The 21,582-nt window shown below is 37.4% G+C and overlaps 1 protein-coding gene across 1 annotated transcript in view; it reads left to right on the plus strand.

Moving 5' to 3' along the window:
• Window positions 1-21,582, plus strand: part of EXOC4 (exocyst complex component 4) — a 940,142-nt gene that overhangs the window by 768,986 nt on the left and 149,574 nt on the right. Inside the window, exon 13 of the mRNA XM_001367316.5 lies at window positions 3,346-3,501. Within this exon, the coding sequence (XP_001367353.2) occupies window positions 3,346-3,501 (156 nt within the window). The remainder of the gene's footprint in view (window positions 1-3,345; window positions 3,502-21,582) is intronic.

A 21,582-nucleotide genomic window follows, 5' to 3' on the forward strand; every position in this document is an offset into this window, starting at 1 on the left:
TACTGTTATTCTTGTAGAGAAGATGGAGAGATGTGGAAGAGGTATTGACACAATTATATGTATGCAAGAGTAGTTGAATGGCTAGACTCAAGGAATAATCAATCAGTAAGGATATGATGCCAACATAGAAGAAAGTCTTCACTGGAGTGCCTCAGGGATATGTGCTTGTCTCTTTATTATTTAATATTTTTATCAATGTCTTGGATAAAGCATGTTCATTAAATTTGCAGATGACACTGAGCTACAGGGGATATCTAATACAGTGGGTAATAGACAGGATACTAAAAGATCTGGACAAGCTAGAACATTGGTCTAACTCTAATAAGATGAAAAGCAGTTGGAGTAAATGTAAGATCTTGTACTTAGGTACCAACTTCCACAAGTATGACTTAAGGGGAAGCATGTGTAGGTAGCAAATTGACAAAAAAGAATCGAGAAGTTTTAATGGGCTGTAGATTCAAAATGAGTCAGCATTGTATATGGAAGCCTAAACACTAATGCCATCTTGGCATGCACTGAGAAAGGCATTGTTACTAGGAGCAATGGGGTTATCCTAAAATGGACACTACCTCTATATTCTGCCTCTTTCAGGTCTCATCTGTAGTTCTTTGTCCAGTTTAGGGCATCAGTTTCAAGACATTGTACTCAGAAGAAATTATCCAGGATAGTGAAGGGCCCTGAGACAACATTATATGAAGATTATTTGAGAGAATCGTAGATGTTTCGCATAGCAAAGCTACAGGGCAAACATAATCAATGTCTTCAAGTATTTGAAGGACCACCAGGTAGATGAGAGATTGAACTTAGCCGCAGAGGACAGAATCAGGAACAATGTGTTACAAGTCATAAAGAGGCAAATTCAGACTTGATGTTACAGGGGGAGGGGAGGGGAGGATGCTACCTCACAATTTGAGCTCAAAAAATGTAATAGACATGAAATCAGACTTTGAAAGCTATAAAGAATCTCCTTTTTTAGCTCCCATCCTATATTCATCACTAGAATTAAGTAAATGTATCTTTGCAGAGAAATGTAGTTCAGTTAAAGGAAAAAATGTACATTTCCATGCCAATCAATCAATAGGGATTTATTAAATGCTGTGTGAGTGGAGAGAAGGCAATGTATATGAAAGATGCTATAAAATCAGAAAGAACAAATCTTGATTCAAGAAAAGAGATAAGGATGGCAACAATGATGGCAATCCTGGGTGACTGGAAAGATGGTGGTGGTGACCTTGATAATAATAAGAATCTTGTGAAGAGAAGAGGGTTTAAAGAGGAAAAATAAAGAGTTTTATTTTGGACATGCTGAATTTGAGATATCAACAGGAAATTGAATTTAAGATATCTAATAGGCAGTTGGCAAAAAAAAAAAAGTCTATAATGAATTCTTGGCACTCTGCTAAACAATAGGAATAAAAAGAAAATCATGCACATGGTTCCTGTTCTCAAGGAACTCACATTCCAATGGAAGAGACAACGTGTTATATCCATTATGACTGGGAGAAAATCCAAGAGGGAAGATGGCAGGCTCTGATGGAGGTGAGGCTAGGAACTAGAGGGAAAAAGATCTCTTACTGAAACTAGAATCCAAGGAAATGAGGAAGCAGAGAGATGAAGGAAAAGTAAGTCTTCCAGGCATAGGGAGCAGCTAATGAAAAGTCACAGAGTCAAGAGAGGGAGTTTCATGTACAAGAATAACAAGAAATCAGTATTGCTTAATAATAAAAGTATGAAAGGGAACAAAGAATAAGAATACTGGAAAGTTAGGAAGAAGCATATTTGGCACGGACTTCAAATACCAAAAACAGCATTTTATATTTGATCTGAGAGGCAACAGGGTCCACTGGAATTCATGAAGTTGGGTGTGGTATGACATGGTCAGATCTTTGCTTTTTACAGTGATTATTTTGGCAGATGAGTGGAGGATAAACTAGAGAAATCTGAGGCTATGAGATCAACCAGAAGGTTATTATGGTAGTCCAGGCATGAAGTGAGGAAGGCTGGCTTCAGGATAGTAGCTGGAGAGAAGTTGTGTGTGTGTGTGTGAGAGAGAGAGAGAGAGAGAGAGAGAGAGAGAAAGACAGAGACAGAGACAGAGAGAGAGAGAGAGAGACAGAGAGAGAGAAATGTTATAAAATTAGAAATAATAAATCACATAAAATAAATACAAAAGAGGATATGAGGATGGCATTGATGCTGGCAATTCTGGGTGACTTGAAGGATTGTAGTGCCCTTGATAATAACAAGAAACTTGGGAAGAGAAGAGGGTTTAGAAGAAAAGATAATAAGTTTTGTTTTGAACATATTAAATTTGAGATATCAGCAGGAAATTGAGTTTAAAATGTCCAAGAGGCAGTTGTTGAAGGAAAAAATAGTCTTGTCTATAGTCTGGAAATGGATTCTTTTAGTGTTTGTTATCTTCAGTTGTACATAGTTGGTGCATAATGAATATTTGCTCAGTTGTTGAATTCAATGATCTAATCAATGGCAAATTAGTATTTCCCAAGTAAATAAATACCAATTATGTAACTGGAATTACTAGCAAGATGGGGAGGGTGCGTAGAAATATTATTCCAATACAATTGTTAAATGCAAAGCCAAGCGATATAACTAAGATGACTGAATACTAAGTGTAGTTTTAAAGGTGCATTTTAGTAAGAGCAGGAAAGCCAGAGAATTTATAAAAGGATATGGAGTCTTTTAACTTTGGGTCATTAGTTTTACTGTCTCAAAGATAATGTAATCAAAAGCTATTTCTACACAATAGCTAATGGCAAGCAGGAAAGTAGTGAGCTGTTGACTATGGCTTTTATTATGAAATACAGTTGAGAAAATATCCTTATGTAACTCTGGAAGTGTAACCTGAGGAGACAAGGGATAGACTTCCTTCTTTGTCCCAAATGTTGTCTTAAGAGTGGGGTAGCTGATGCATGTTTATAAAAATTTTTGTTACTTTCTATGTGGTATTCATGCTTAGTAACTTAATAATAACCCTACCTTGTTTAATCATGGTCACTATTTAATATCTTTCTTCAAAGAGACCAATACGGCATAAAGATGGCATCACATTCATCCTTAGAGCCTCTTTTGTCTCCTTTCTAGAAATTGATGCCCAAAATGGCCTTTTAGTTTAGTCACTTTCTATAAGTTGAAGCCAGACTTAGTGTTATAATTCCTTATCTGTTATTCCTCCTTCCCTCCATACTTATATAGTAGATTTTATTTGTGAGAAAGATGATGAAAATAACTCACCAAAGAAGAAATAAGGAATAGGAATAGGGGTTGATTTTAATGAATTTTGCTAATTTTATTAAAATATATTATTATTTTCCTCTTTATCCTTAGGAGCATTGCCCAGTCAGAGGAGAAACTAGTAATCAGTGCCTCCTGGGCAAAAGATGATGACATCAGCAGACTTTTGAAATCTCTGCCAAACTGGACTAATATGGCTCAACCCAAACAGCTGAGACCCAAGAGAGAAGAGGAAGAAGATTTCATAAGGTAAAGAATCTATGTTGCCTAAAAACTGATAAATGAAATGAAGTTTTTTGTTTCAATTCAATCATTAAGAATTTTGTGTTGTCCATGCGGAATTATTTAGTTGTATAAATAGAATTTTTAAGTTAACCAGTCATTGATTTGTTCTGAAGAGCCTATTCATTTTAATGTGGCCAACTTTCTACATTACACTATCCCCACCTGTGCCATTTTTATCTGTATTAAATTGCAAAGTAGTAAACATACCTATAAAATGTTTTGTTGTATTAAAATCAAAGTCAAGGACTTCCAGAAGAATGGTGTAATGCTGAAGTTTTCTCCATCAACTCCACACAACAAATATGCCAAATAAAATAAAAAAAAACAATATAGGTGAAAGGGAAAAAAATCTTGTAGAAAAATTGGCAAAGAAACTAAAGAAATCAGTAAGTAAAAAAGTCTCTCAAGTATAATAAAGAAATATTCTGAAGTACAAGATATTAAGAAGAAATCTATAGAAAGGAAAATTAATACAGCAAAGGAAACAAGAATTAAAAGATTTGACATCTATCCAGATAAAAATAAAATTTCTTAATATGTGGACAAACATGAAATTTAGCTACTTAGAATAGGAAATGGGATATTTTAATAAAACAGTAATCTTTCTTTAAAAAGAGTGGCAGAGATAGATCACAAAAAAATAAGAATATAACTCATGTCAGATCACTGTAGGAAAGACAAAAGACAGCAAAAATAGAATAACATTTGTGAACTCTACAGAACAAAGCAAATGCCTCAAAGACAGAGGCATTTTTAAAAAATATTTTTCCATGTTTACATGGTTCATTTTCTTTCCTTCCCCCTCTTCCCTCCCCCCTCCCAGAGCTGACAAGCAATTCCACTGGGTTATACAAATGTTATCACTTAATACCTATTTTCATATTATTCATTTTTGCAATAGAGCAATCTTTTAAAACCAAAACCCCAAATCATATAAACAAATGATGTCATGTGTTTTTCTTCTGGAGAAGATGGAACTTTATAAAACAAGCTAAAAATGATTACATTCTTTTAAAAAGTATAAATACAAAGATATTGAATATAATATTTGAGGAAATTATATAAGAAAATTGTCTGAAAATATTGGAAATTAATGGAGGAAATACAGATCAATTAGAACCTAGAACCAATAAAGTTCAGTCAGAGAAGAACCCCAATATAAACTCTCCTGGAAATGTTGTTAACAGCTTTTAAAACTTTAATATCAAAGACAGGGAATTTTGGAAACAGAAAGGAAGAAGCAATTCACATGTCAAAGAGCATAACTCTCAATTATTCAACCCTTATTCTTTTTTTTTTTAAACCCTTACCTTCCGTCTTGGAGTCAATACTGTGTATTGGCTCCAAGGCAGAAGAGTGGTAAGGGCTGGGCAATGGGGGTCAAGTGACTTGCCCGGGGTCACACAACTGGGAAGTGTCTGAGGTCATATTTGAACCTAGGACCTCCCGTCTCTAGGGCTAGCTCTCAACACACTGAGCTACCCAGCTGCCCCCAACCCTTATTCTTTTGAAAAGAAATAAAAGAGGAAACTGGAATATAATGTTCATTGAAGGTCTTAGATTTAATTCTGGAGAGATGTATAACTTCATCATTTTAAAGATGAGGAAATTGAGGCCCAGAGAGGTTAAGTGACTTACCCAACACCATATAGGCTGACTTTAAGTGGGATTTGATCCTCTGCTCTTTGACAATAAAACTCCTACTCTTCCCTTTGCACCAAAAAGTAAATGAAACTGGCCTACATCCAAAAATCATACAGGCATACCTCCTGTTTTATTGTACTTTGCTTTATTGTATTTCACATATTTTGCGTTTTTTTTTTTACAAATTGAAGATTTGTGATACACTGCATTGAGCAAGTCTATTGGCATCATTTTTCCAACAGGATGTGCTCATATCATGTCTCTATGTCACATTTTGGTAATTCTCTTAACATTTCAAACTTTTTATTTATTATTATATCTGTTATGGTGATCAGTTATCTTTTATATTAATATTATAATTGTTTGGGAGCACCATGAATTGCAATGATTTAAGACAGCTAACTTAATTGATAAATGCTTGTGTGTTCTGAATGTTCCAATGACTGGCTATTCCCCCATCTGTCTTCCTCTTCACAGTCTCCCTATTCCCTGAGACACCACAATATTGAAATTAGGCCTATTAATAACTCTACAGTGGGCTCTAAGTGTTCAAGTAAAAGGAAGAGTCAATCAGTGCAACAAACTCCATTACTGTCTTATTTTAAGAAATTGTCCTAGCCATGCCAACCTTCAGCATCCATTACCCTCATCAGTCAGCAGCCAGCAACATTGAGGCAAGACCCTCTACCAGCAAAAAGATTATGACTTGCTGAAGGCTCAGCTAATGTTTAGCATTTTTAGCAAAAGTATTTTTACTTAATGTACATTATTTCTTTAGACATAATACTATTGCACACTTAATAGATTATAGCATAGTATAAACCTAACTTTTGTATGCATTGGGAAATAAAAAAAATCATGACTCACTTTATTGCAACATTTATTTTATTGAAGTGTTCTGAAACCAAACCCACAAGCTTTCCAAAGATATGCTTTTATATCTTCCTTCATGAGAAAAGATAGATATCAGTTGGATGATAGACTTTTCCCGGGATTTTGGTAGGAAAAAAAAAAAGGGAAATCCAGAAAGAGACTTTAACATACACATCTGCCAAATGATAAAAACCTAACAGATAAGCAAGATAATATAGAAAGAAATTAGTAATTTATAGCCCAACTACTTGGAAAGAGATCCTTTATTTGACAGAAACTACTGAGAAAACTGCAAAACAATTTGACACTTTAAGGTTTAGCTGACATTTCACAGAATAAAATTCAAATAATTAAGAGAGATGAATGTAAAAAGTCAAAATGTTTAAAAGTTAGAAAAGAAGAGAAAGTTATATCTGTAAAAACTCTGGTTAAGATAAGAACTTATAATTGGCTGTGGCACAAAAACATTATAAAAGACAAAAGGAGAAATTTAATGAGGATTAAAAGATATGACTTCAAAATCCATAAGAAATTGATACAAATTTATATTAGGAAAAACTATTTCCCACTATATGCTTTGAACATTTTTCAAAATAAGAAATGTAGACTCTGACCAGTCATCTGAAAATTTATTCAAAGTATCTGAAACTCATAGAAATCTAAATTAAGACAGTTCTTAGGTGTTACATCATTCTCATCAAATTAGTAAATATAGTAAAAAATGGAAAAATTCAATGTTGGAAGGGCTGTGGTAAAACAGGCACACCAATCCACAATAAACAGTGCAGTGAATTGTTTTGACTATTCCAAAAGAGTTGAATTATGAATGAATACATATTAAATGGATTGTTCTTTTTGACATAGAAATTTCTAGTATTATATGTATTCCTAAAGAAAGTTAATGTCAGCAAGAAAAGACCTATGTGCATGAATGTTACTGGCAGAACTACTTTTAATAATAAAAAGCCTGAAGAAAACAACCTATATTCCCAGTCACTAAGAAATAAATAAATGGAATATGAATGTGTATGTATAATATATAATGCAGGGGTCCCCAAACTATGGCCCACAGGCCACATGCGCCCCCCCCCCCCCGAGGCCATTTATCCAGCCTCCACCACACTGTCTGGAAGGGACACCTCTGCATCCTGTGATCCTGGAGTACTGTATGTGGCAGTGCCACAAAGTGCAGCGTCACTCATGTACAGTACTACTTCTAGTGGCATAATCCTTTGCATGGTGCCTTATTCCTAGAGTAACTGAATGAGAATGAGGTGCCGCAAAGGATTATGTGGCTGCACAATGGAAGATGTCAGCATGGTGAGCGGAGATCTGGGGGAGGGGATTCCGCACTGTGTATGCTGCTGCCTGGTATAGTGGTGGCAATGATGGGCCTGTGCAAGGTGTGACAGGCCCATCACAGCCAGCGCTGCAGCCTCCGCTATCCCAGACAGTGCTATACAGTGTCACAGGCCCAGCACCACCTCCAGTACTATATAAGGGCATTGGATAGCGGTGATCTGGCCTGTGACATCAGCGGTGGGCCTCTACTGTGAAAAGCCCACACTGCCACTGAGTGTTTTATAAGGCACCCTCTGTTTTGGGAGGTGTGGAAAGGAAACTAGAGTAACAGTTCGTGTGGGGGAAGGGGCAACTGGGAGTGGAAGTTGGGTCTTGTGACTAGCACTTCCTTCCTACTGGGAGTGGCAGTTGGGTTTTGGGACTAGCACTTCCTTCCTGCCAGGTGGGACTGGTTTCCTGGTGTTGGAGAAGAGAGGAGCTTGTTCAGCCCAATCTGGAGTGGCATGCTCTTCTTGGTTCAGCCTGAAGACATAGGCTTCTGAAGGTTAGAATTGCTTTCTGTCTACTGCTAGGGTTCTAAAAAAAACAAAAGAGGACTGATATAGAGTAGACGGGAGTGGAACAAACCCTCCGCCAGCCTCTGGGGCCTGGCCTCAGATCTGAAGCTGAGAAAAAACTCCAATCCCAACTGGTTATTAAACTTTATATTATTTGAATTCGCAGTCAGATAAGTGGACTATCATTTCTGGTCATAGAGGGAGCTGAACTTCAGTTCAGTCATCAAGGCAAAACAGACCTTATCGGACCCCTGCTATTTCCTCTCAGCAGGGGGCATCTCCCTCCCTTGCCTCACCAAGCAATATTCCCTCTCTCCTCTCTCTCTCCTCCATACCCTGCTACAAACCTCCCAATACTCCCCATTTTTCCTATCCAATTTCCTTTCCCAATAAATATTACGGGGGGGTCAAATTAATATAAAACAGTGTCTTATTTTGGGGGAAACACAGTAGTACAATGGCCCCCATATTCCCCCAGATGCACAACATAATGGCCCCTATTATAGGGTGCATCTGGGAGAGTATGCGAGCCATTGTACTGTGAAGTAATGTGGGGAGAGACTTTTGGGTAAAGGGAGGTTATAGGGGTCATTATATTGTGCATTTGGGGGAGTATGGTTGCCATTGTACTGTGTGGGGGAAGTGAGGCATGTGTTTTTCATATTACGGTCTATAAATCCAGATCCATAAGTACAGACTACAAGAGAACACACACTAGTGCCTTCTTTTTTCCTGCCATGGAATCTGATCCCATGGGTCTTACCATGCGATCAGATTCCTGTGTGAGTTCACAGATCACAGTCAGTTCGCACAGGGTAGTGTGAACTGGAAAGGTGGTGGAGGAATTGGCTCTGTAATTGTACTGGTTCCTGCACCGCACCAGTGTGAGCCTGAGGTAAAAGTGGAGTTCCACCAATATGGCCACTGGTAAGGTTGAAATGATGTGGACTGTGAAGGCTGCATTGATGGGCACAGATCAGACCTCATTGATGGGCAGTGCAGTCTGTATGCCTCTGTGTGGGCAAAATTATTGTTGGTATATTGTTTTTGTAGGGCCATATATACATATGTATATATGGGTATTTTACCAATTTGGAATCCCTAGGAAACAATGACGTAAAGAAAGAGAAAAATTGACTCGAAGCATTAGATATTCAAAGAAGAGTGGACCTATGATTAATTTTTTACACAGTACAAGGAAATAGCTGTGTTTTTTATATGCCAAAATATAGTGTCTGTGTTCAAAGAATACAATTTGCGTCAACACTATCAAACTCAACATAAAGATAAATATGATTGTTTGGTCAGAGATGTGAGAAAAGATAAAATATTAAAACTGAAAAATACATTGAAAACTCAGCAAAATACTTTTGTGAAGCAGAAGCAGCTAAATATTTCATCACTGCGAGCAAGTTTTCAAGTTGCCAAGCTAATAGCATGCACTGGCAGACCATTCGTGGAGGGAGAATTTGTTAGAGTGCCTTCTTTCTATGGCCAAAGAGAAGTGTCCAGAAAAGACAGACTTATTTAGTACAGTTAGTCTTTCAGGATCTACAATTACACGAAGGATTGAAGAAATGGGAGACAATTTGCATCAGCATTTGCAAAACTCTGCAAGAAAACTTTCCTATTTTTCCTTGGCACTCGATGAGAGCAATGATGTTTGTGATTCTGCACAACTTCTAATTTTTATTCGTGGGACGAATGACAATTTTGAAGTCACAGAAGAGCTTGCTGCACTGCAAAGCATCAAAGGAACAACTACAGGAGAGGGTATCTATGAAAAGGTTTCCCAAACTGTGAAGGATTTGGAGTTGGACTGGGCTAAACTAGACAGTGTGACAACTGATGGTGCTTCTAGCATGGTGGGATCTAAGAAAGGAGTAATTGCTCATATTAACCAAGAGATGGACAAACATAACAATTCTCATCCAATAGCCATACACTGCCTCATCCACCAACAAGCACTGCTATGTAGTAAATCACTGAAGTGGGGCTCTGTTATGAAAATTGTGGCATCTTTTGTTAACTTCATTAGTGCTAAATACACTAAACCACAGACAATTTCAGGCATTTCTGTCTGAGCTAAATGTTGCCTATGAAGATGTTCTGTACCACACAGAGGTCCATTGACTTGAGTCGAGGAAGAGTTTTGAGACATTTCTATGACTTACTTCCACAGATTACAATTTTTATGCTTTCAAAAAACAAAGAAGTACCAGAGCTCAATGATGCAGAATGGAAATGGCACCTCACCTTTCTGACAGATGTAACAGAGCTACTCAACAGTTTCAATGTGCAACTTCAAGGAAAAGGGAAGCTCATCTGTGATATGCAATCACATGTGAAAGCATTTGAAGTAAAATTAGGCCTCCTTATCAAAGTGAAGGAGGAAAATTTCTGCCATTTCCCCTTAACTCAAAATCTGTTAGTGTAAAAACCTTTGATTGCATTCCCAAAAGAAACATGTGTGAATTCACTGGAAAAGTTGCAAAAGGAGTTCCAATTCAGATTTAAAGAGCTTCATCTCCATGAACAGGACATACATTGAAAATGTGGATACAGTTTACCAAATGGAACTGGCTGAACTTCAGAATAGTGACTCTCTGAAAGATGCATTCAAGTCAAGCAGCTTGCCTAATTTCTATGCATCTCTCCCCTCTGAGACATATCCTAATCTCAGGAACCCTGCACTCAAAATGGCAACCATCTTTGGCAGCACTTATGTCTGTGAACAGACTTTTTCCAGAATGAAACATCTGAAATCTCCAACCAGATCTAGACTAACTGATGAACACTTACATCATTTGTTACGGCTAGCAGTGACAAATATGGAACCGAACATTGAGCATCTCATTAACCAAAAGCAGGCCCATAGCTCCCATTGAAATACTGGTCAGTTTGTTGATTTCCATTTACTTGTTCTTTATTTTAAATATTTTATTTGTTCCCTTTTTTTTAACCTTAAAATAAGATATATGCAGTGTGCATAGGGATTTGTTCATAGTTTTTTTTTTTTATAGTCCAGCCCTTCATCAGTCTGAGGGACAGTGAACTGGCCCCCTGTGTAAAAAGTTTGGGGACCCCTATACTATAATGTATAATGAATGACAGCATGAAGAAGGCAGGTAAACAATACAGACTGAGAAAAGCAGAATTAAATGAACAATATACACTACAATTGCAAGTGTATAGATGAAGATAACATTAAAAATCAATAACTAAATAAATCAATTAACTAAATAAAATTGGGAAGTGGGGTTGTTCTGTGGGTTAAGGACTTATTTTTATGTTGGGATGAGCCCATTGTGGCACACAAAAAAGAATCATTTTTTAAAAAATAATATAGTTACCTCAGACTCCCAAATATCAAATTAACTAATAATGTCTTTTTCCCATTTACAAGAACTCATACAGTAAAATATTTGATAAACTTAAATAATTAACATCTTTTTATGATTCATCATAAGACAAAAAACTTTATTTTGATAGTCTGGGGTATAATGTTTTATTTGCAAAAGAAATTGAATGCATATATAGTATTTCTTCATTTTCTCAGTGCCCTGATCTGACTTTCCATATAATTGCCATGAAATCTTCATTCCTTTTATCTTCTATATTGGTCAGGTTGACCTAAAGAAATTTGACAATTTGAGTGACTATCAGCTATCTCTTTCCTAGGAGGAAAGCAAACTATTTAAAAAATTTTTTTATTTGAATATTTTTTCACATATTGAACAAAATTGTACACTCATAAACCTTCTAAAGCCTTCATAGTTCTCCATGTTCCATTTCTTTTATGGAGTTCTGTGTAGAAAATGTAGTGCCCTACTAAAGGTATGGCATAATTTCTATAATGATGAAAGAAATTTGCATGAAGAGAGGTAGGGTATTCACCTGCATGTATACCCACAATAAAGAGAAGAGGGGAATGACTAAATTTAAGACAGTCCTTAAGCCATAGGGTTCAACCCTTTCACAGCCTTCTATTCTCACAAATAATCAGATAGAACTGCAATTTCTATTTGAGAGTTTCCTCTAATAACACAGGTACAAGGCATCAAATTCCTGGGGCATTTCTGTAGGCCACATGCAGTACCCAACTCTCCTGAGTGCCCCAAGCAGATTGAAGTGTAATTGGGAAATAGTTAACAAAATAAAAAGATAATAAAACACATAATACTAACCCTTCATTTTCTAAGTCAATATAGAGGACACAAGAACTCATTTCTATTTGAGTTTAACATGACTAATATAGATCATGACTGATCCACACCTGCCCATCCTGTGGGACTCTGGTTCATCTGTCTTCAAAGCTCACCAGAGGACGGAGCCCATCCAGGGTCCTGGAGATCTTCCTTGTTTTCTTCTGACATTACAAGAAAACCACCACCACATTTTGGTTGTTCACCCACCATCTCACACTCCTGCCACATGACCAAGCCATGTTTCCTTTCTATCATGCAATTCATGATGGCATCATTTATTCTTGCTCTTTTTTTGGAGTCCATTGTTAGTTATCTGCTTCAACCTACTCACACCCTAATGCACTCCCTGCCCTCTATATCGTACTCATCTTTAGTTATTTGTAGCCCATAACTCACTGCCACATAATAACCAGAGTAGAATGTTAGTATTAAAATGAAGGGCCTTTGTTTCATGGGAAGCTTGGGAAGTAAATGAGCTTTGCATGTGCCCCAAAGCAATGAAATCCACTCTTTTCCATTCAATTCCAGGCCCTAATCATCCATTAGTACTGTCTGTTTCAAATTTAAGTTCTTTGGGACCAACTTTATGGGGCATCCATTAGGCAATAGACACTCTTCAGTGATAGCTTTTCTCATATTGTCAGTTTTTACATAAGACCAGAGGATGATAGATTTAGGCTTAGAAGAGACCTTAGAAGCCGTCTGGTTCAATCTCCTCATTTGACAGATGAGGAAACAGAGGTATGGCGAGGTGAGGAGATGTGCCAGGGGGGCCTACAGCCTGAGTGTTTGAACCAGGATTTTTTAATCAAGTCTTTTTGACTCCAGATGCAGAGCCCTCTGCCTTGCTGCTAGATGGCTTCAGAGGTTCTTTCTAACTCTGAGGCTCTGCATTTAGATGATTCTCACAGTCCTTTAAAGATAAAAGGTGAGTTTTTTAGTCTTGTTTGGAAGAGAAATTGAAGCCAAAGAGTGGGTCTCCACAAGTCTTTAAGGTCATGGAAGGGCCAGATTAGCATTCAGGAGTGAGCTTTTCTAGATTGTCCTTTAGCCAATTGAGTCATACTTCTTCCCAATCTTACCTCAGGTTCTAATAAATCTATAATGTTTATTTTAAGAAAATGGCAAGGGAAGAGGGTGACCTGCAGGTCTGATCTGTTTTGGTGTGATTGATTCTGTCATCTTAGCCTGTCACATTCTCCATCGTGATTAAAATTTGAAAGCCAAGGTAAGTACTAGAAGAATTTTCATTAATATTCTAGGGCTTGACAAAGAAGCTTGATTAAGTGCATTATAGGGCCATGGAACTTGGCATCAGCCAAGAGTAGGAGACGGCAGGCTTCACTTCCTGTAATTAATTTTTAAAACTCATACAGCTACTTGGCACTTGTATGAATATGAAGAACTGCATGTGCTCTTTGCTTTGAATAAAGGTTAGAGCACCTTCATTACCAGATATGGCCCTTTCTTCTCGTTTGTAGCTTTGAAAATAGATGATTTTCAGACAAAATTTTGAATAAATGGAAAAGTATGTTTAAAGAAAGATGTTAATGATGTGAGAGGCTGTGGTGCAGTGAATAGAAAGCTGACGTCAAAACCAGTAAGACCTGGGTCTGTGTCCAACCTCTGACACAAACTGTGTGAACCTGGACAAGTCCCTTACCTTCTTTGTCCTACAGGTCAGTGTTGTCAAACTCAAACACAGCGACCATTCTTCCATACAGAAGGATGCGTATTCACTTAGCTTTGAAATGTAATATTATCTCTGTTTCATTGTGTTTTGTTTAGTCTGTTAAATATTTCCCAATTCCATTTTTAATCTGGTTGGGGCCCACACTCAGGATGTTATGAACCCCAGGGCGGCCTCTGGCTCTGCATAATTCTCCAAGATTATGTTACAGAGAATGTGCTCACCTCTATTGGTAGACATTTCCTCACTCAAGAATTCCCTATGCTTGTGAAGTCACAGATCCAGTTCCCATCTCTATCCTTAAAAAAAAAAAAATGGAGTCCTTACTCATGCCTTCTTTTGCACTCCCTTTTAGGTCCTAGTTAGGTTTTACCTAATAAAAATCCAGGGTTCCAGGTGCCCCATAGACAGAGGTGTGCTGGAGCCACTCCAGGATGAGAGCTGACTGTCAGCTTCTCAGTGTGAACATTTACACCTCTGATAAGCAAAGGCTAGAAAACAGGGTTTGATTTGTTATTTTTTTAATAGGCATAGTGACATATTTCAGAAAATTGATGTTCATTTGATTGGAGTCAAAGAACTATTAGTTCTATTCATAGACTAAGATGCTTTTTTTTTCCTTAGTGCAAATTTTATAAATTCCTTAAGCAAAAGGATGTGTGAGTAGTCAGACTAGGTTATTCTGCCTATGAGGTGTAAAGAACACATAAGTACTCTAAATCAGAAAGCATTTTACCTCCTGGCTGTCAGACGAATGATAAGAATATAAGTCTGTTTAGGGATTAGAGATGTTACACAGTCTACTAGAATAATAGTAATCGACCAGCATAATCATTGATAAGGAATTGAATGTGCTTGGGAATTTAGACTAAGGCTCTGTTCCTGGGCATTGTCCTGAGCTCCATCACTGGTATTCTAAATTCAACACTTTCTGTAATTCACAAGGCTTTATCACTTGGCCTGTCTTACTACAGCTTTTGCCTTTTGTTGTTATTGGCCTATTAGTGTATTAGGAAAGCACACTGTAAACCATGAAATGCTATGGAAATTTGAGCTCCTATTCTTCTGTGTCGTGGCTGCTGTTCTAGCCAAGAGCTCTAGTGAATGTTTGAACACATTATTAGAATATATCCAGGAGAAACAATGTGCTAGAATGTCTAAGGACCATTTATTTTTCTAACTCTCAAAGGCAATGAAAATGGAAAATGATTATAGTAGAAAAAAGAAGGAAAAAACACATTTACTGAGAGGCAAAGTATGAGACTTAAAACTAAACATGCTCAACTTGTTGTGGAGAATAGATTATTCAAAAGTAATTGCAAAGGGAAATGAGAAGAAATTACAAAAAGAAGGAAGGGGGAGGAGGAGGAAGAGACGAGAAGCAGGAGTAAGAAGAGGAGGAGGAAGAAGAAGATGAAGATGACAACAACCTGGGAATATTTAGAAACTTTAAAAAGATTCTTTCATTAGGTCTAGGCTGTGTTGGATAAGTAGTAATACTTTTGAGATTTATTTTTACTGTTTTTATGAAACAATTAAATTAGCATGATTAGAAGATAGCTAAAATAATCTCTTCCCATTGAAGGAAGCCTGATAATTACCACTCCCAACTTTTCTTTGGAGTGGTGTTTAAAATTTTAATAAGAAATAATGGAAGAACAAGAAAAAAATGAATCTTTACAAAAAAATTAGCCATCTTTCCAATAGAAAAAGAAAATGATGAAAACTAAGGAGAAAAAAAATGTCCTAACCTGGGAAGTAACAGAAGACCAATGCTAAAGATTTGGAGAACAAATATGAAAACCATCTTCTGTCCTGGCTTAGAGAAGTCATGTCAACTCCCTGTGCCTTGGCTTCCTCATTTGTAGAAACGAGGAGCTGGGTGAGATCATTTTTAAGATCTCTTTTAATACTAAGGGGGAGAGGGGGATCAGAAGCTCCTAATGCCTTACTATAACTTTAGATCAAGAAACTTTGTTGAGAAATCTTGTCTTAACAGCATGAATTCAATCAGAAAGGTCCTGGAGGACAAGGTTAGAGAGGCTAAATGGCAAAAAAAAGGGGGGGGGATGAGGGGAAACAGTGTTTAAAGGGAACTAAAGAAGAACAGGAGGAAGAGGTAAAAGATTGGTCTAATGGAATATTTTGGACTTCTTTTGCCAACTATGACAAAATGCTTTCTGAAATGGAGACATTTATTTTTCTGTATCCAAACACCTAAAAACTATTTTTTTAAAAAAATGCACAAGAAAGCATAAATATATTAAATTAGGACAAAGGAAGAAGCAACTTTACTAAAATAATTTTTTTGCTTGATTAAATGAAGGTCAGAGATGGATTTAGGAACATTGCCCATCAGATCTGAATGAGAGAGACAGAAATATTCAAATTAAACATAAAAGTTTGGCAATTAACTTGGAATCAACTAAAAACATATCCATTTGTATTATGGGTGATTAAATTAGAAGTATTATTATTATTATTATTATTATTATTATTATTATTATACAACACTAGTTTAGCTCCCATTAACATCAGATTTTCAGTAAATGAAGAAAATATCCTAATATTTGACCTAGACATAAACAATAATCTAGTGAGGCATTTAGTGGGGGGATCACACTGATTCACATTGTTAAAAATTCAGTGACGTGGGGTTTTCTATGTGCTTTTTCTGTTTTATTTCAAGTAATAAAAATGCTTAGATCTTTTGAATTTATTCTCAGCATTTGATACTATGCAGGCACTTAATAGTGTCAAAAAAATCTCATACTAATCTTACTCAATTCAGCCCATATCGGTTAAGTGCCCATTGTATGCGAGACACTGTAGTCATCTCTTACTTGGATGTGGTTGTTATGGCATAGAAGGAAAGGAATAGCTAGATAGGTAGGTAGACAGGGAAGATTTATGTGTTAATGCCATGGTGAACAATTTAGAAGGATATAGAAACATTGCTAAAAAGGCCTTTGCATATCCAGCTTCGATTTTGCTGAGTACTGTGGCCAATATCTGAGACGTGACATACGCTTATTAATCTTTTTTCTTATCTCAGATCTATTTAAAGATATGGATTAAACTGGGACAGTAGTTAAGGCCCAGTGAAATCTGCCATGAGGGTTGCCCTTTTTCTCCCTTGGTCTTACCTCTTTTCCCAGATGTTAAGTCTCAGTTCTCCCAGCCTAACCTGCTCTGTCTTTTGAAACGCCAATCATTTTCCTTAAACCTAATTTATTGAAGAGAGGCCAGGCACCATATTGCCACATCTTATGCCTTCAATTGCAAGTCCTTTAATTTTCCACAAAATCTCTTCTCATTTAGGCTTTCCCTCCTTGGAAAGGGGCATCCTCTTAGCCAGGGTTCTTCCCTTTTCTGCCACTCTAGCCCACATGGCTCTTTCTTCTTCCAATCCTTTAATTTATCTTTAGGATAGGAGTATACCTGCTGTACACTCCACGAGTAGAGGAACCATATCATATTAGAGGCGGATGGTCTAGTGGGGCCCAGCTTTGGAGGCAGAAAACCTGGGCTCCGTTCCTGTCTCCATCAGTGACCACCTGTGTGACCTTAGGGGACTCCCTTCACTTTTATGAGCTTCTGTTTCCTCATGTCTAAAATGGGTGACCTCTGAGTCCTCTTCTAGGTCAAAATCCAAGATCCTTTGGTCTACAGTTCATATTTTCCCCAGTGTCTGCTGTAACGCTTTACATATATTATGGATGGTTGTTGAATTGAAATGAACCTATTCTAGTTTCCCCTGATCCAAGACTATTGACCTAGGCTCGGTTAACTCATGAATCCTCTTCTTTTAAGAGACTGAAATCCTTTCAGAGAACATTGTACAACCATTTGAAAGAGCACTGCAATGGGAAAGAAATTAAAATGCTGAAAGAAAGAAAGTGTGATGATCTAGAAATATCCATAGGAATTAGCTTTTTCAAGAAAATCAAAGGTAAATTCTTCTGTAAAGAAAAAGTCAACCATGGAGTAAATATTGACTGATTGCCTACAATGGAATAAATGTTGTGTGGATAGAAATGCACAGGAAAAGCATAAAGTATCCTCTCCTTCTCCCCTTCCCCTACAATAAATCTCTTAAAAGCTAGTTGGTAAAAACAAATCATACATAAATCAATCCAGTCCTTGTCCAATCCAGTCTGATCCAACAAGCATTTTTTAAAGAGCCTACTGTGTGGGAAAGCACTATACTAGGAATTAGGGATGCAAAGACAAACCAAAAAGCAGTTCTGATGCCCTCAAAGGGCTGTTTCCATTTTTCATATGTGACATTTTCTCCCATGCCCATGTCCTTGGCACAAGCAGTGTCCCTGTGCTCTGGGCATTCCCTTTTCACCTCTACCTTCCAGCATCCCCAGCCTCCTTCAAAGCTATGCTCAAACATCACCTTGTTCATGAAGACCACCTGAGGTAAAAATCGCCCTTCTCTACAAATGACTGAAATCCTTTGTGTATATTTTGCATGTATTTCATATGATCATAGATCTCGAGTGGAAGGGCCTTCAGAGACCCTCCATCCAGTGCAGTCTCCTCATTTTAGAGTTCCCATCCCATTATCTTTGCTTTGCCTAGCACAATCCCTGGCATATGGTGGTTGTTCTAAAGTTGTTTCAGTTGTGTCTGACGCTTCGTAACCCCATTTGCAGCTTTCTTAGCAAGGATTCTGTAGTGGCTTACTATTCATTCCCTAAGCTTATTTTGCCAATGAGGAAACCGAAGCTAATATATTAAGTGACTAGCCCAGGGTCACTGTGACTAGCTACTTAGTGTATGAGACAGGATTTGAACTCAGGTGTTCTTGACTATAAACTCAGTGCTCTATCCACTGTGCCACCTAGCTGGCCTCATGTATGCAGTGATACATGACAAGTGCTTATTTAATAAGAGAATTCCCAGACCTTTAATTTTAGAGGAGTTCCATCTTACACTCTTTTCCATTAGAGGTGGTGTGGTATAATGGATAGAGGCCTGACCTTGGAATCTGGAAGGCTTGAGTTCAAGTCCTACCTCTCACCTATTAGCCATGAGGCCATGGGTAGATCACGTACCACATTAAAATCATATACCACAACTTGTTCAGCCATTCCCCAATGAATGGCATCCCTTAGTTTCCAGTTCTTTGCCACCCCAAGAAGAGCTGCTTAGAATTTTTGTCCTGGGAGGTTCTTTTTCCTCCATCTTTAATCTCTATGGGATACAGACCTAGTGGTGGTATTGCTGGGTCAAAGGGTAGGCCCTTTGGGCCTGGTTCCAGATTGCTCTCCAGAATGGTTGGGTCAGTTCACAGTGACACCAGCAGTATAGTACTATCCCCTTTTTTCACATCCCCTCCAACATTTATCATTTTCCTTTTTTGTCATGTTAAGCTTGTCTGGTAGGTATGAGGTGATACTTCAGAGATGCCTTAATTTGCATTTCTCAAATCAATAGTGATTTGGAACATTTTTTCACATGACCAAAAATAGTTTTAATTTCTTCATCTAAGAATTGCTTGTTCATGTCCTTTGACCATTTGTCAGTTAGGGAATATTTTGTATCCCTATAAATTTTACTTAGTTCTCTATATATTTGATAAATGAAGCCCTTATCAGAGAATCTTAACATAGGAGATTTGAGAAGACAGAAGTCATATTTACCTGGGATTGCTCCAAGCTTTAATCCTAATTTAACTCTCCCAAATTATAAGGCAAATAAGTATATGCTAATTAAATGTTGACATGTTTTGTATAGCTAGTACATTTGTGTTAGGTCATAGGATGATGAGATTACAGATTTTGAGCCACATGGGACCTCAGAGATCATACAAACAAGCCTACTCATTTTGTAAATGACAGAATGGTTTAATGACTTGCCCAATGTCTTACATGTAGGAAGCACCAAAAATATAACTTGAACCCATGTCCTCTGATTAAAAAGCCATCACTTTTTCCAATTGTTGTTCTGTTACCCAGTTTATGACACAATAGAGTTGCAACTTTAGGGGAGAGACTACAGAGAGACAAAAATGATAATAATAACCGATGTTTTACATTGTACTTCAACATTTGTAAAGCACTTTGCAAGTAATAGGTAGATATAGACAGAGAAACATGTGGAAACAACAAAAAAAAATGAAAACCTAAATGTTTCCACTGGTGACATTCATCTGTCTAAATCAGAAATTCAAATTGTAGGTAATTGGGCTTAGGGTAGAAGAAGCCTAGAAGTAATGGAAACTTCTGATTTCATAGTTATATTACTGCTGTCCAAATTTTGAATTTGGTATGTGAGGATACAAAAACATAGTAGTGTGTATCAGTCATCTAAGAAAGACCGTTTCTAGAGATTCAATGCCATATAAATGAGACTAAAGGGGATACAGTGCTATTTCCAAGAACTTGCCATTCTTATAATTTCCTTTTGGAATACATTATCAGGGTAAGGAAAGTCCATAATCTATCCCTCTTTAGTTCCATTTTCCTAGTAATTGCCCCAGATTCATTATTGTCCTAGAAATAATTAAAGGAGATACCTACTGTTGAAAGGGGAACAGAGCTTTGAATGATTTTTAAGCTATTGCCAAGGACCCATCAGAGGCCACATTCAATAGCTTTCTAGGATTTATGTGGACACTTGGCTGTGTTCACTCTTGGCTAAACTAAAAAGACTTCACTGTGTGAAGGTAATCTTAATTTATCACAAATGCTTCCATTCATCATCTTGTTTCCTTTCTCTTACTTCTGGAAATGTTGGCGTAAGGGAACAAGATGGGTGGTTATATTTGTTCTTTAAGATGTCTCACCAATAGTGATAAATTTCACCATCTTGAGTGTGAGTCTATTAAACATATTTGTTTTCCTATCTTGTGTGTATTTAGTCCATATTCTTTATATTAAGCGCATGTGTTTCCTGTGTTACTAATAGGTCACCCACTAGGCAGATTCTATAGGGTTTTAAAAAAAAAATCCCTCTTCAGGTGAGAGGAAAGGACAGGTATTGTAGCAAATTTTCGTCTTGGGTAAGACCACCTACCTTCATGTCACTCTTGCCTCACTTACCTTTAATAAGAGTTTCTCAGAAATGCAAATCAAAACAACTCCGAAGTGCCACCTCCCACCTAGCAGATTGGCTAACATGACATCTATGGAAAGTAATGAATGCTGGAGGGGATGTGGCAAAATTGGGTTATTGATGCATTGCTGGTGGAGTTGTGAAGTGATCCAACCATTCTGGAGGGCAATTTGGAACTATGCCCAAAGGGCGACAAAAGACTGTCTGCCCTTTGATCCAGCCATAGCACTGCTGGGCTTGTACCCCAAAGAGATAATAAGGAAAAAGATCTGTACAAGAATATTCATAGCTGCGCTCTTTGTGGTGGCCAAAAATTGGAAAATGAGGGGATGCCCTTTGATTGGGGAATGGCTGAACAAATTGTGGTATATGTTGGTGATGGAATACTATTGTGCTCAAAGGAATAATAAAGTGGAGGAATTCCATGGAGACTGGAACAACCTCCAGGAAGTGATGCAGAGCAAAAGGAGCAGAACCAGAACATTGTACACAGTGACTGATACACTGTGGCATAATTGAATGTAATGAACACTCTACTAGTGGCAATGCAATGATCCAGGACAATTCTGAGGGACTAATGAGAAAGAACACTATCCACATCCAGAGAAAGAACTGTGGGAATAGAAACACAGACAAAAAACATATGATTGATCACACGGTTCAGTGGGGGATATGATTGGGGATGCAGACTCTAAATAATCAC

The sequence above is a fragment of the Monodelphis domestica genome, chromosome 5 (genome assembly GCF_027887165.1).
Source record: "Monodelphis domestica isolate mMonDom1 chromosome 5, mMonDom1.pri, whole genome shotgun sequence".
Lineage (NCBI taxonomy): Eukaryota > Metazoa > Chordata > Mammalia > Didelphimorphia > Didelphidae > Monodelphis > Monodelphis domestica.